General features: G+C 39.6%; 1 protein-coding gene across 5 annotated transcripts in view; it reads right to left on the reverse strand.

The window, feature by feature from the left end:
- Positions 1-15,065, reverse strand: part of UNC13C (unc-13 homolog C) — a 599,284-nt gene that overhangs the window by 543,665 nt on the left and 40,554 nt on the right. For all 5 annotated transcript variants that reach the window (XM_084969723.1, XM_084969731.1, XM_084969719.1 and 2 more), the window contains one exon: positions 10,925-14,164. Coding sequence is in view for 1 of the 5 variants with exons in the window: in XM_084969712.1 (XP_084825838.1) it covers positions 10,925-13,907 (2,983 nt within the window). In the remaining 4 variants the exon portion in view is untranslated. The remainder of the gene's footprint in view (positions 1-10,924; positions 14,165-15,065) is intronic.

Here is a 15,065-nt window from a genome sequence, read left to right on the forward strand (position 1 = left end):
AATTAATTAATATTTAAATAGTAATTTTTATCAGTCACTCAGTGATTTAATTATCTTTTGTGTCTTCTCTTCTAAGTATAATTATGAGATCCTTCAAAGTATAATTCAGGTGAGTGCTAACAAATATTTTTTATAATAAACAATTGAATACTAATATTTGATTATAAGCCACAATGCCTCTTACAATAGTTAGCTCAATAAGTAATTTTGAATTGACCTGAATTAGACTGAACCCCATGAAGGAAAGAATCCGGAGCTTTGAGTCTTGGGTTATCTTCCTTCCCATGGTTCTAATCCTGAGCCCATTACACTTTTAGTACTCAGTAATGCTGCTGGATTTACTTGGCTCTCATAAGTTAACATCGCCCTGAGGCAAAGCAGTTAACAAGCCAGAGAGTTCAGGCAACTGCATATTTTTGTGTTTCATGAAACCATCAATAACTGTAGTTATTAATACTGCTGTCGAGCACGTCGTGCCAAGTTGCCTATACCCAGTCTTTCAAGGATTCAAATCACAAAAATAATCACATAATTGATCACGTCCCAAAATGCATCCTAGATGGTTTAGCTCAGTTAAGAAACCTGCAAGAATATAATTGCAGCATTTGACTTCTGGCTTGAACTTCTCAGAAATACTCCAAAATCAAAGGAGGAAGTTTTTATGCTTTTTAGGTAAGTTGACTCCCTACTGATTACTCACTGGTTTGGCTGAAAGCCTACCTTATTTTTATTTATTTTTATCACTTGGAGATACTGCTATTGTCTTTGTCAGTCAGTGATGCAACTCAGCCATAGAAAAGTTAAAAAAAACTTGCCTAAGATTATACAACTTGTAGGCTGACTCCAGAGCCCATCCTTTTAACCACTCTGCTCAGCTGCCTCATTGCTGATCACTGATGGGCACTGTGGGAGATGCAGGCACACAGCACAGCCTCTGATGCCCAGGAACTTACTGCCTAGTGAGGGAGGCAGCAAGCAAACGGGCATTTTCAGCACAATAAGCCCACCATTTCTCTGGAGCTTGTCCTAAAGGTACTACAAAGATGTTTTCAATAGGTTTGCAGATTTGTGTGCACTTATGAATGCAGAAAGGTGACTGTGGAGGCAACAGGGAAAATCAGGGCAAACAGACAGGAATAGCAGTTAAGAAATTTTAACAATAGTCCAGTCAAGAGATGATGGTTGCTAGAACTAGGGTAGAGACAAGAAGACAGAGAGAATATGCCATGGTTGAGAGATAATTAGAAAGTAAAGTGGTCAGGACTTGTTAAAGGACTGATTCAATTTCAGAATCCTTGTTAGAAGCTTCCAATTAGCCAACTTTTAAGTCCTGTGCTCAAGCCAGGGCTGCTGGAGGAAGGGAGAAGGACCACCCAGTTATCTCCAGCTTCTGCAGCAGGTTACAAGGCACTACTTCCCTCCAAGGGCTCACACACTCAGGAATATCAATAAGAAAGGAATTCAGATGCTGGGCAGCCAAAAATGAGGCCAGTGTCCACTACAGTGTGACATGGAAGGGTCCAAGAAGGAAGACTCTCTGACCTGAGCAAACAGAGCAAAAGTGTTGCCTTTATTGAGATAGGAAAACAGAGGAAAAGAAGCAGGACTAAGAGGTAGAGGAAGAAAAGAGTTTGGTGTTAGGCATGATGACTTTGATACCTAGAGAATATCCCATTTGGCTGAAGTCCCACATTCATTATGGCCAATCCCTTTTGATGACTTTTCACAGTAACTAGGAGTAAAAAAAGAACCCTCAACTGCTCCACAAGACTCATTGGCCTCTGAATATTGCTCCAGATTTGTCTCATAGCATTCTCTGCCTCACTGGATGAACCCAGGCCACACCAGGCTTTCTTTAAGTTTCCAGTGCACGTTATGCCATTTTGTGCCTCAAGATTCTGGTCCACCCCACTTCTTCTCCCTGAAATGCTTTTTCCTTCCACTTAGCCTCGTTCAAGGTATTCATTCTTCAGACTTCAGCCCAAATGTCATTTTCCTCGGGGAAGTTGTCTCTGAAGTTCAAGTAATAATATGCTCTCTTAACACTTTGTACTTACTGCTCCAGCATCTAGAAAAGTTTAAAATGATGCATTTGTGCATTTTAAAATTTCAATTCATCACACTCATTTAACAAAGAGTAAATAGGATTTGTCACTACTATATCCCAGATGCCCAGCCAGCTAATTAGACATTTATTAAAGAATAGGTGAACTAGTGGGTGAATTAATGACTGAAAGAATAAATGTATATAATAGCCTAGCTTTGGGAAAGGAAGAGGTAGGCCAAAGACACTTACTCAGGACCATCAGCACAAAAATGGTAACTCAAGCCAATGGAGCATATGAAATCACTCAAGAAAGAATGAAAGGCAAAGAAGTCTTAGGATCTATGAACTGTTAAGCATTACTTAATGTGATCCATGAATCATCCTGCATTGATATTAACTGGAGATTTGATTAAGGACTTCATACATTTGGCCAAGTGCTCCCAAGTAATCTCAAATGCATTCTAAAATGTGAGAACCCCTGACAGTTGATAAATACCTTTGACACAGCCCCAGAAGTGTGTATTACAGATCAGGGGTCCTGAAGTCCGGAAGAAAGAAGCCTAAATGTGCACAGTAGCTAAGAGCATGTGGTTGTGCAGAGTCTGAGAGTGGGATTCAAAGTCCAGGGGTTGCTGTCTGGTCCCATCACTTGCCAGTTTTACAACCTGTATAACTACTAGTAATTACAGTAGGGACAGAGACAGGAGAGGATGGCTATCTCACTGGTGTTTTATGAGGATTAAATACATGTAATAGCTAATTCTAAAAAAGAATTAAAATTTCTAAACATATAGCTTAGAAAATGCAAAGAGAATGCTGATCAATTTGGGAAAGTTTGTATTGATTTTTCTCAGATAGTAAAAGACCACTGTTCATATTGAGTGCATTCACATTTTCTGTGTGTGTGCATGCCTTGGGGGAGGGGGGCAGTGTATGTCTTTAACTGTAATCACTAAAGAACGGAAATAGAAAACTAAAGCTGTGGGCTTTCCACCAGACATCATTAAGCATCAGAAAAGGCATTAAGAAAAGGGGAAGCTTAGCCTATATCTCTGAGAAATAAGTTCATATTCAATCTGTCATTTCTTACTGCCACTATTACATGCAGTCAACAATCTCTTTTATCACAAGTCTCACAGACGTGATACCTGGATAATCACACTGCCTATAATAAATATCACATAAAGTGGAAGAATCGCCTGATACCTTGAGTGCTGGCTCATGATTTGGGAGAACAGCTTGTAATTGCCACTCTGCTGACAAATCCATGCTGTCAGGTAAATCAATGTTTTGCCACCTCAGATCTCCATCTTATAAAGGTGAATACCAACGCTTAATTTCTGAAATCCTAAATTAGGCAGCAGTGAAAAAGTATGTAGACTCTGGAAAAGAAACACCTAATTCTAAATCCTGGCTCTACCACTTCTTAGTGTTTTTCTCCTCTTGGGTAAATTACAGTGTCTCTGTTTCTCTTCTAAAAAACGAAGATTACAATAGTACCCATCTCATAAGGTTATTAGGAGGATTATACAGTAATAGTATAAAATATTTCAAATAGTGTCTGGCACATAACAAAGCACTCAATAAATGCTACACATTATTAAGCTACATACCTGACAGGGTTCTTAAGAAAATTGATGTGTGTGTTTGTGTGTTAATGCGACATTAAAAAACATCCACAAAAATATATAGTTTCATACTTCAAAATGAGAACTAGACTTTCTAAAGTAGTAATCATGATTGAATTGGAGAAGAAGTAAGGGATACATCGGTAGATGGCTGGAAGGAGAAGAGAGAGATACATTTATTCCAAATAAAGTGACATTGCTCAAAATATCATTGGAACCCTCTGGGATTGCCTACAGTGTCACATCACAGTTGTTGGAATCTGCAAAACGTTGTTCATTTTTATCCTCTGAGGGTTTCTTTTATTTTTGGAAGTAGCTAAGACCCAGCATGAACCAATTTGATGAATGAGAAAGTCGACAAAATTCCACCATATATTATCCTTTTAAAAAGAAGAAAAATGCATACCATAGGTTGGAATCAGCCATGGTGATGAGACCATGAATACATTTTGTTCCTTCTCCTCTTGTAGTCTATGGAGGAAACCTAAGCTAACGCTTCATCATGGGGAATGGGTATGATGAAATATCCTAAGAACCTGACACTCAGCATGAAGTCATTCTGCCTGCAGATTGGGCCCATTCCTCAGATGCCAGTGGAAATAACCAAGTTTTTTTAACCTATTTTAGAGATTCATTCCTGCCCATGGGCCCCAGTTCAGGCAACTAGGTCAATCTCTGGATGAGCTATTTAGAATATAAGTCCCTCTGGTATTTGCTTTCCTCTTAGTAATTCCCAGTCTGGGATGTTTAGAGCCTTTTCTACTCCCTAACCAGGTAACTAAGACCCAATCAACAAGAAGCCTCCCTGAAAGAAAATCCCTGCCCATTTTAGGTCCCCAATTCTCTTTGTTCCTGGCTATTCTTCACCTCCTGAACTGGTACCAGGTTTAGACACCGTAAAGCCTTAGCAGTCAGCTGTAGTCTGAGGTCTGTAGTCTGAGGTATACCTTCCAAGTAGCAGATTTTCTTCTGCTGCATTGGACTTTCTCTCCTCACTTGTGTCTGAGATTTATCCCAGAGCCTGAATCACCCCAGTGGGTATCTATTTCAGGTCCTAGCATCTCTAATTCTAATCTAATCGATAACAATTGATGAGGCTATACTTTGTTGTATCTTACGCCAGAGTTCAGAGTTTCTTTAATTCTACATACAAAGTTCTCAAATGAGTCATAATATCTGTAGAATAGCTCTCTCTACCTGAATGTGCAGAAAGTACATGAAAAAAAATCTTATTAGCTAAAACAAACAATCAAAAACATATCCATCTGAGATTTCGACATAATAACTTTTTTGAATCTCTGGAATTTGGAAATCTGCACTGTAGTCTTCAAAGTAATACTCTTAGTATAATGGGGAAATCACCATCTTTCACCATCGGCTAATATTTCCCTTGAAAATGTGTTTTATTTTTAGTTTTCCTACAAAGATCAGTGTTCCAGGTATACAGTGTGGAGCCATTAATAATTACAAGTAAACAAAATCATTGAACCCTACATTTTCATTGTTCCTGTGAACAGCTGGCTTATGTGTCTCCTCGTGAATTTTTTCCCTACCTTCTGTAAACTGCTTTCATTCCTCCAAAACTACTGTTACTGGTACTTCTTTGCCCTAATAAAGTCTCCTAAAATAATAACTCTCACCCTTGCAGATCTTCTAAACTTCTTTAAAGTGTGATACGAATTCATCCCAAACTACCATTCACTTTGTGTTAACAGAGCTCAATACCTACTACAGCAACTAACACAAAACTGGCTGATCTTAAAAGCATAACTTATTTGCGTGCTTAAAAACATGATCTATGCTGTTTTATGACAAAACTTGCCCACACCTGCAATGGGGTATCATGGAAAGAGCATCAGACATTGAATTCCATTATGTGTACATCAGTCTTCATAAATACTCTTATGAGCTGCCCAACCTCAGACCCGCTTTGCCTCCCATTTGCAAAGTAGAGTTAACACTACCTTCTTCCCAACAGTACAGTGAGGATTACTTATCTATGTAAAATTTCCAGAGGTGACCAGATAGGAAGGTATTAAATAAGTGTTGCTTCTGTTCCTATTTCTTAGTTCCAGCTCACCCCAGCGTACACTTTAAGCCTTTGGTGCTTCTTGGAATTACCTCTTTGTACACACCACCATTCCTTCCTCCCCACACTGATTTATAAACTCACATGTTCTTGGAGTCCCAGTCCTGTCTCCTTGAAAAATTACTGCCTTGGGCATTTGGGGCTTCATGACTAGCAGAGATGCCAGCTATTTCTACTGCCAGTGGGGGCCCTTGGCCATTTCACTCCTCATAGGCCTCCTTTCTAGATTGTAGCCCATTTCAAAAACCAAGACAATCACTTTCTAGCATAGGTCATTCTAGAGCATTTAGAAGCAAATAATACTAAAGCAAAAGCAAACTGCTATGCACTTCATTTTAATAGAACATTTCACAAATGGATTACCTCCTGCTATTACCAGTACTGCTATATTTGCTTGAAGAAGGACATTTCAATTTCAAGAATACATAAATTGCTTCTTTGTATCTTAATGTGTAGATATTACCATAACCTTTTCATAAAAGTAAGAACCTACTGCTCTGGAGAATTAGGAATCATTCTTCATCTTAAGAAAATTATCTACACATTTTCTTAGGCTGATTCTGTCTCTTTCAATTTGACGGGAAGAGACGAAACAACACTACATGAGCAGGTATAATATTTGCTACACAGTAATTAGCAGCACTCTTCAGAGGTGCCCTAGCAATCACCTGCATCAGGGAGTATGTGCAAAGGGCAGCTCCCAATGCTCCTGACCTCGCCTCTCCACAAGCAAGCCCCAAAGGCACTTGAAAAAAAAAATTTTTTTTTTTGTTTTTCCTAGGGCCACTCCCATGGCATATGGAGGTTCCCAGGCTTGGTGTCGAATCAGAGCTGTTGACACTGACCTACACCAGAGCCACAGCTTCCCGGGATCCAAGCCGTGTCTGCAAGCTACATCACAGCTCACAGCAATACCAGATCCTTAACCCACTGAGCAAGGCCAGGGATCGAACCCACAACCTCGTGGTTCCTAGTTGGATTCGTTAACCACTGCGCCATAACAGGAACTCCAGGCACTTGAAAATTTAAGAAGCACCTCATGATCGATAAACTTGGGCCAACAATCATCCAAAACTTAGTTGACATGTTTATTCTTAAACATTAAAGCTAGAATTTAAGTAAATTCAACTAAGGTTTTGGAGATGTATAAGTTAAATCATCATAGAAAGAAAGGTGGGATTAACTGAGTTTATGGAGGGAAAAGTCATGTTTTCATTCCCCATCACACTTTCCCTATTGTATATGTTAAAACATAGATAATAAAAATGTCTTTTTGATGGAAAGAAAACTAAAGTTTATTTGAATTCTAAGAGTTCTCCACTTCGTATGGAAGTGATAGTCCAGCAGCTTAGAGAGGAGGCAAGCATTTGTTTATCCAGTCCACAAATATTTATTTTTGGACTATATAAATATGCCAGATACTTGGGCAGTCCCTGGCATCACACTAGCAATGGAAAAGGGAATTCACTCATTGACTTCACAGTCTCTTCTAAGAGCAGCCTCTTTCAGAGTCTACAGAAGCCTAGGAATGGCATTTCCAAACAAAACAAAACTCTTGTTCTTTTGCTAGAAAAACTTCCTTCAAATTGAATTTAGACTCTAATTACAGGTAAAATGCACTCACCTTCAGAACATAATCTTTCAAGCAAGTGTTGTCAAGGATTTAGTGGGCTCTATAAGCCTTGATTTATAACATAAACCATGGATTTGAAGTGCAAACACTAAGAATGAAATATTTCACAAGAAAACCTCAATGCCTTTCATGTTATTCCTGTTGTCTCATGAAAATCCATTAGCTGGAATAAAGCTTGTGGCTAATGCTGCCTCCATTTTTCACCATGTCTTTCCACCTTAAAACACCAAATAACCTCTACAGTGACCATATGGCTGCTCTAAAGAAACAAATGAACCATGTATTGAATTCTGGATTCACCCCTTACATGACATTGAACAAGTCACGTAAGTTTTCAGCATCTGTTTCCTCACCTGTAAAATGAGATAACCATGGAATCAAATTCATAGTGATACTGTAAGAAGGAATAAAAAAGAGATAAACCACCTGGAAAGATGACTGGTCTAGAGTAGTGCTCAATAATGCTTTTATCTCTAATCATACTTCCAAACTCTCAGGAGATAAAGTCATAGACTTAGCAATTAAAGACCACAATGTAGATTTGATTTCAAAGCCTGTGCTTTTTATTTAATATCCTGCTTGCCTTGATCTGAGCATTCATCCAACGTATTAATTCACTGCCATCTCTGTACAAATCCCTGATCTAGGCACAGTGAAAATGAGAGGATAGAAAGATAAGAACTCCAGCCTCTAGATTACAGTTTAGAAGAGGACATGAGAGATGCTTATAAATATATAAGGTAGAAGCCAGAGCCCTAAGAGACAGGTACAGGGAAATTCAGAGGCGATGATAATTAATTCCAATTGTGGGCGGTGAAGGGCTGGAGTTAGTGTGTCAAATATTCACCATCATGGTATGGGTTTCAGACCAGCGACACAAAAGGTGCCACTCAGCAGGGTCCAGCAACAAGGGAAGAATATGGCCTCATGGAAGTTGTGGCTGCACACAGCCTAAAATCTCTTTCCCCATTAGCATGCCATTCAAGGTGAAGGTTCTCAGAAATACTAGCACCAAACTTCCACCTATACTGGGGTCTTTAAAAATCCCTCTTTACCATGGCCCTGAGGGCAAAAGCTTAAATAAATGATTCAGATTTATCAGTTAACAATTCCATAAAGCTATGTCAGGAGAACCACATCCTGAATTGCTCACAACAAGAGTGTTAAACTCCAATTATGCCAGATTAATAATGGAGAAAAGACAGCACTGTGACCCAATAGTGACTGGGAAGGCATGGAGAGAAAAATCTGTTGGCATCTGCCCAAAGCCCTGTAAGCAGATGGCCATGGGCATGAAAACCATCATGAAGATTGGCACCTCCTTGGGATGCTCCGAGCCAGGAAGGAGCCTGAAAAATGCCCTGCTTTGGCTGCCCTTTCTCATGAGGCATATTGGTGGTACAGAAGGGGGAAAACTGCTTGATTGCTGCCAAAGGGAGAAGAGATGGCCTTTAAAATCTAGGCTACCGCGGCCTCCTGGGTAGTCAATCTGGTGCCTTTCAAGTAACCAGAGAGCATCTTAAAGATGGGTGTATGATTTCCTCTAGGACAAATGATAACCAACAGATTCCATTCAAAGCTGGCTCATAGGATAACAAGTCATGTTCCAAGATGGTGGAGGGGTCCGAGTCCTCTGTAGTCAGGCCTGATGTGCCCAGTATGTGGCACACAGCTATCTTACCTTTCTCAGGATGGTGAAGTTGGCAGGCTGAGGATAACCAAGTGTTTATATTTTCTGAGGATAAGTACCTCCAAAGGACTAGGATTGTTAGCTATGTAAATGGTCATTATCAGTAACAATGTACCTTGCAGAAGTTTGCTAATTTGGGATTTTTTAAAAGTTAATGAAGATCCTTTTTTTTTTTTTTCCTGAACCATACATTTTCATTATATTTAAAATATTCCCTAACACCTCAGACACCGTAACCAACTGGCATTAAAACCTTCACGACCTGCATCACAGGAGACACACACACTGCTTATTTTTAACATGCCTTTGTGTATATGGCTCTGAATCCACTGTAAGTAAAATACAATATCAAATTGCTGGCCTATACTCCAAGAAACTATTTGCTGAGTTTCAGTAATAAGAATATCTAACTATTAAAAGTCACTCTGAAATAAGACAGACATTCCAATATGAACTACATTTACATAAAAATGTTGACTACTTTGCCCTTCCAAGTCATTGTTAAAGATAGGTAAGAACTCTTTCCTGAAAAGAATAACAAACCACAAACACAGCCCATGCACCAAAGATGCTCTTGACTTATGCTGCTCTTTAAATAAATTACCTAAAATATATTCTTTTACATGGACAGAATTTTAGAGCAGAGGACCCTAATTGTAATTTCGACTGTTTTAGAGCCTGAAACAATGTAACCAAAGAGTATCTAATTATTCAACAATCTACCAAGGTCAATCAGAAAATAGTTTGCAGTAGTATCTGATCCCACCTTTGGTCAAGAAAAAGAAGCCATCATCAGCTACTGGCTGAAGAAATTACGGTATCATTTCATAATAGCAAGTAATATTTGGTCATATAAATATATACCTGCATGAAATATTTTGTAGAATATTTTATAGATAACAATGCCAAAATCAAGGAAAACATTAATAATATATAATTAATTAAAACTAAGGTTATATCAAACTATCCCAAAGATATAAAGAGATAAGCATGCAAATAAAATAAATGGTAAGGGATTGAAATAAATGCAGATGAAGTTGGGTTGAGAAATAAAAAGTCAAAAGAATTTTATTTATATGCAGCTACTGTTCAAAAGTGCATGATCCAAAAATATTCCCTCAGAGATCAAAGAAAATTGTTAGGTCAGGTGCTGCTTTCAGTTCCATGATGGGCAAGAGACTTCCCCAGTCTTTAGGAGGAAGCTTCTCTACTCTACCCACTTACTGACTCCTCCTAAAGAGTGACTTGTAACCACTCTGGCAAAGCCTAGTGTTTGTTCTCTTGCCCTCCCTCAGCTGCATCAGTAGATAGTGAGAGAGTCTGTGGTCTTCCATACTGCAGGCTGGGGTTGGCTGTACAGACCCAGCTCTTCCTGTTGGCATGTTTCAAAGTGTAGATTTTATGGGGAAAGGAGCGGTAAATATAAGAGTCCATCTTTCCTAATTCTTTAAGAATAACCATATCTTTCTTTCCATTCCTTACAGGAAACTAAGAGAATTAAAAAGGCTGCTCTTTGATTTCACTTAGCAGATGATAACTAATACCATAAAGCTGGTTAATATGAAATGGTATTTATGCCAAATCCTACCACAGAAATCTTATCCACAGAGTGTTGGCCTTATTTTAATATGACCTATTTGAAAATACTTTGATTTCAAACCATCAAGCCCAACTCATTGGGGGAGCTAAGTAAAATAAAATCCTTCTCAGAATAAACATGCAAATTTCATAATAGTAAATTCCTTCTCCCAAGAGTAAACACAGAATACATTTTAAAGAAGCACCATGGAATGTTAAAACACAATTAACTCATAATGTAGCATTTAAACATAAATACCTCCAGCCAGGATCTTCTCTTCCAATTCTGCCATTTGCTTTTTATAGGCTTTCAAAGCTGCTTCTTTGAAAGAGGGACGAATCCGCTTTGGCTTTGTGACTTCCGCTGGTTGCTCAGGGATGTTTTGGTTTTCATCTTCTTTTATTTCCATTTCAGCTGATGTTTCATTGAAGGGTTCCAATCCCCCTTCACTAATTACATCATCTCCCTGCCCATCATAACCTTCATCTTGTGGGGTTTCATAAGGTGTTTCATATGAAGGGTGATCATATTCCTGCATTTGTTCATCTGTTTCAGTAACACTAGTCCTGTTTTCTAGCTTAGCAAGGACTTGTTCCATCACTTCAACGTAATCTGTTTCATGATCAGCCACCGGTTCACTGTAGTCCTCCTCATCCTCTGCTTTGTAGTAATAAGGCTCTGTGTAGACATCAGAGTCAAGGGTGGTACTTGATTCATTTGCAGTTGATTGGGATAATGTCCGAAATCGCCCCATTAAGGAAGAGCCACTGTCCTCATATCCACTAAGACTCTGTGTGCTTTTGTTCCATACCACTTCCAAGGCTGATTTAGCCCTTTGTAGTGTGGATCCAAATTTGGGGAAGCTAAAAGCCTTATCAGAAAGGTCAATGCTTAATCGACTATGCCAAGATTTGGGTGGGGCATCCTCTGAATCATCACTCTGCAATTCACTATGACTTCGATACATCAGGGACAACTGGTTTTGGTTTTGGTATAGCTCATTAGAATTAGGTTCCTGGTAAGAATTATACTGACCAACCCACTGTCCTTGGGGTTCATTATCCAATCCAGGGCACGGAGATGAGTTGTCATCTTGGATTAAATCATAGCTCTCAAAGTCATCCTGAAGGTCACCATGGCACTTTCCCAAGTCCTCTAAGTCTTTAGGGTAAACATCTAGTTGTCGATCAGAGAGGCTGTTTGTGTCATAGTCAAAAGCTTCCTGGGTGGATGAATCTAGACCTAAGTCAGCTCCTTGCTTTACCTGATTCCACTCTTTCCATGGAGAGAGGTCCTCATGTAAAGAGAGCTGAGAATCGCTGTAATGACTCTGGTCTCCAGATACACACACCACACCATTACTCATTCCACTATCCACGGTTTCTGCGTTCTCAGTTTCACTCTGCACTTGGATACCCTGAGGGGCCCCATCCAAACACTGATCCTGAGGGCTGTCATACAAGCCCTCCTGCTTCCTCTGCCAAAGTTCCCGGTCTGAAGATGACAGGAGGGAGCTTCCATTAGTTCTAGTGAAAAACTGATTTTCTGAAAAATCCTCCGAATAAGATTGACACAATTTGGAAAAGTCTGATTCAGAACGACTAAGTTTAGCAGTGAAAAAATCACTCTGTGAGTGCCAGAGAGGTGTCACGTCTGCATAATGGGTTGTGCCCTGTTTTGCCAAGTTATCTGATTCTGGCAGATGTGAGGAAATTTTATCATATTCTGATTTATTTGGAATTCTGCTGCTACTAGCAGTTTTATTCTTGGCTCTAGCATTGTGCGATTTTGAACTTGACTTGGAAGCACTTCCTTTTGTTGGAAACTCCGATTTGGAAAGCACAGCATAACTGTTTCTATTGAGGTCAGATCCCAGCTCTCCATCACTGTCATCAGGTGACTGCCAATTATCCTTCTTGATTCTGGGCTCTGGAGTTGACAGCTTTATATCCATACTCTCATATGTCTGGGAGGATGGTATTCCTCTCTCTTTTCTTTCTTTGATGTCATGAGTGAGAATATCTGTGGAGATCCCAATGCCTGTTCCTTTGAGTTTATATGATTTTTTTAAAACGGAATCCCTTTGCTGAGGGGTTTCAAAGTACACCAAGATGGGCCGTGGCTTTGCATTGGGACAGTCCCTTTGGTGTCCTATTCTCTGAGCAAATTCAATTTTAATAGCATTTGGGACATCTGAAAACCCCATTTTATCTACCAGAATTTGGTACACCACACTTTCAATATATTCAAATCTTTCTTCAGGCACATTTAAAAACCTCAGGCTTGCCTTGCTACCCATATGACCTAAGTGTTTAATATAATCATGGATGTCTCTGGTTTCCCTCCGAGACTGGACGAATCCCGTCCGGAGCTGCTCAATTTCACTTTGCACAACCTCCACACTGCTGGAGATCTCATCGATGGAATGCTTGAGAGCATTGACATGCCCTCGGAGTTCAGAAAGCTCTGTTTCGATCTGACTTATTCCTTGAAGTTCCTTAAAGATCATTTCCATGACATCCTGTGTTTGGCTAATGCAGCCAGAGGAACTGAATCCAGGTTCCAGGGTGTTTGTCTTTGGGGTTCGGGCAGTTCTGTCCAAAGATTTGCTTCTTATTCCCCAAGTTTTCTTCATTGTGCTCAACTCTGAATCTGAGGAGACACACTCTTGACTCTTTTTCCATTTCCTCAGTTTGCGTAAAGCTCCTAGTTTCAAGCTATGCAGAGTGCGTTCCCCATCAGAGCTCCCCTCAGAGGGAGCCAGGCTGCTCGAACTCTTCCTGTTGCGTCTCACTGGCATCGTGTGTGTTGTCTGTGCCTGGTTCTCTGTACTGCTCCTTAGTTCACTGAGTGATTCTGAGTAGGAGCTCTCGATGGAAGATAACTCTTGAAGAAGATCCTCATTATCACCATTGGTTACCTGGACGCGCTTCTGGAGGCCATTGGCAATAGCGACTCGGTAACTGAACGTGGGGGAGAGGGAGAATTCTCTGTTAGCCTCGTCTTCCTCAGTGGATAAGTTGCGGGCAGAGGAACACTTGGCAATCTTCTTTACAGTGCTTTTCAAGGTATTCGAAAATTTGGGGGGTTTCGTCTGGTTGGCGGTAGGAATGTCTTGATCCTTTTTTAGCTGGCGATTCTCTTTTTTTTTGGTTGTATTTCCCAATTTCTTTGTAAACATTCCTTTGCAAAGCTTGTGTATGTAAGGTAAAATCAGGCTCTTGAAAAGATTAGCCACCATGGAGAGCAATTACTGCAAGCTGTTCTGCCCCAAAGAAGTAAACAAGGTATCAGGATGGAAACCTGCAAATCCAACGCCAGCATCACTATTCAGGTGTTCTGTGAGTCACTGAAAATAGCAGGAAGGGCCGCTGTGGCTCTGCCACAATGTTAGTGTCCGGTGAAAACCTGAAGCAAAGCTCCATTTATGAAGGACATTCTCTCTAAGAGGAGGGGTTTTGTGAAGCTTCCTCATTTCCACATAACTTCATGCAGTATCTAAAAGAAAGGAATGTTAAAATGAGTATCAGAATTCAGTTGTAGATTTATCCCATTTCCAATATTTTTCAAAAGTATTCAAGATATACAATATGTTAAAAACTGCAGAGGGACGAGAATATCTGAATTTCAACACACAGTTACATTTAAAACAATTAGTTAAAGCAAATCAGTACCAATAACTATGTGCAAATCAGTTTTTTTCCCTAAATTTCTAATGGCTGGACACAATTAAAATACTGTTAAAGGTAGTGACGATTAATTAGAAAAGGTTTTGTGGAGTTCCTATTGTGGCTCAGTGGTAATGAACCCAACTAGTATACATGAAGATGTGGGTTCAAGCCCTGGCTTTGCTCAGTGGTTTAAGGTCCAGCATTGCCATGAGCTGTGGTGTAGGCTGCAGACACGGCTCAGATCCCATGTTATTGTGGCCGTGGCTGTAGCTATGGCCATGTCTAGCAGAGCTGCAGCTCCAATTGGACCCCTAGCCTGGGAACTTCTATATGCCATGGGTGTAGCCCTAAACAGAATAAGATAAAAGAGAGAAAAGGGTTTCTATGATGACAGGCAAATTTAAAAAGCTATATTAACTCCATGATAGTATCATTTCTACTTTGCGTCTTTTCCTAAAATTGCATTTACTTACACAACATAAGCATTTTCATTTAAACGTATTCTCCCCACCACAAACATTTAAATTGCATCAAGTTAATACTATCAATGTATGTAAGATCTTTTCTTATTTAAATACTTTTACTTTTCTGGGTATTGAATGATTGATAATGTCTTAAATAATGATTAATGTAATCCAAGTAGGAAAATATTTCATGTGATGAAGTAAATACCAAGAGGAACTATACCTTGTATGGCCATCAAATTTGCCAATGGAGTATCATGAATA

Source organism: Sus scrofa, chromosome 1, assembly GCF_054392235.1.
Source record: "Sus scrofa isolate SSC_HxYL_T2T_F1_AM1 chromosome 1, Sscrofa_HxYL_maternal_Yorkshire_Landrace_v2.0, whole genome shotgun sequence".
Classification (NCBI taxonomy): Eukaryota; Metazoa; Chordata; class Mammalia; order Artiodactyla; family Suidae; genus Sus; species Sus scrofa.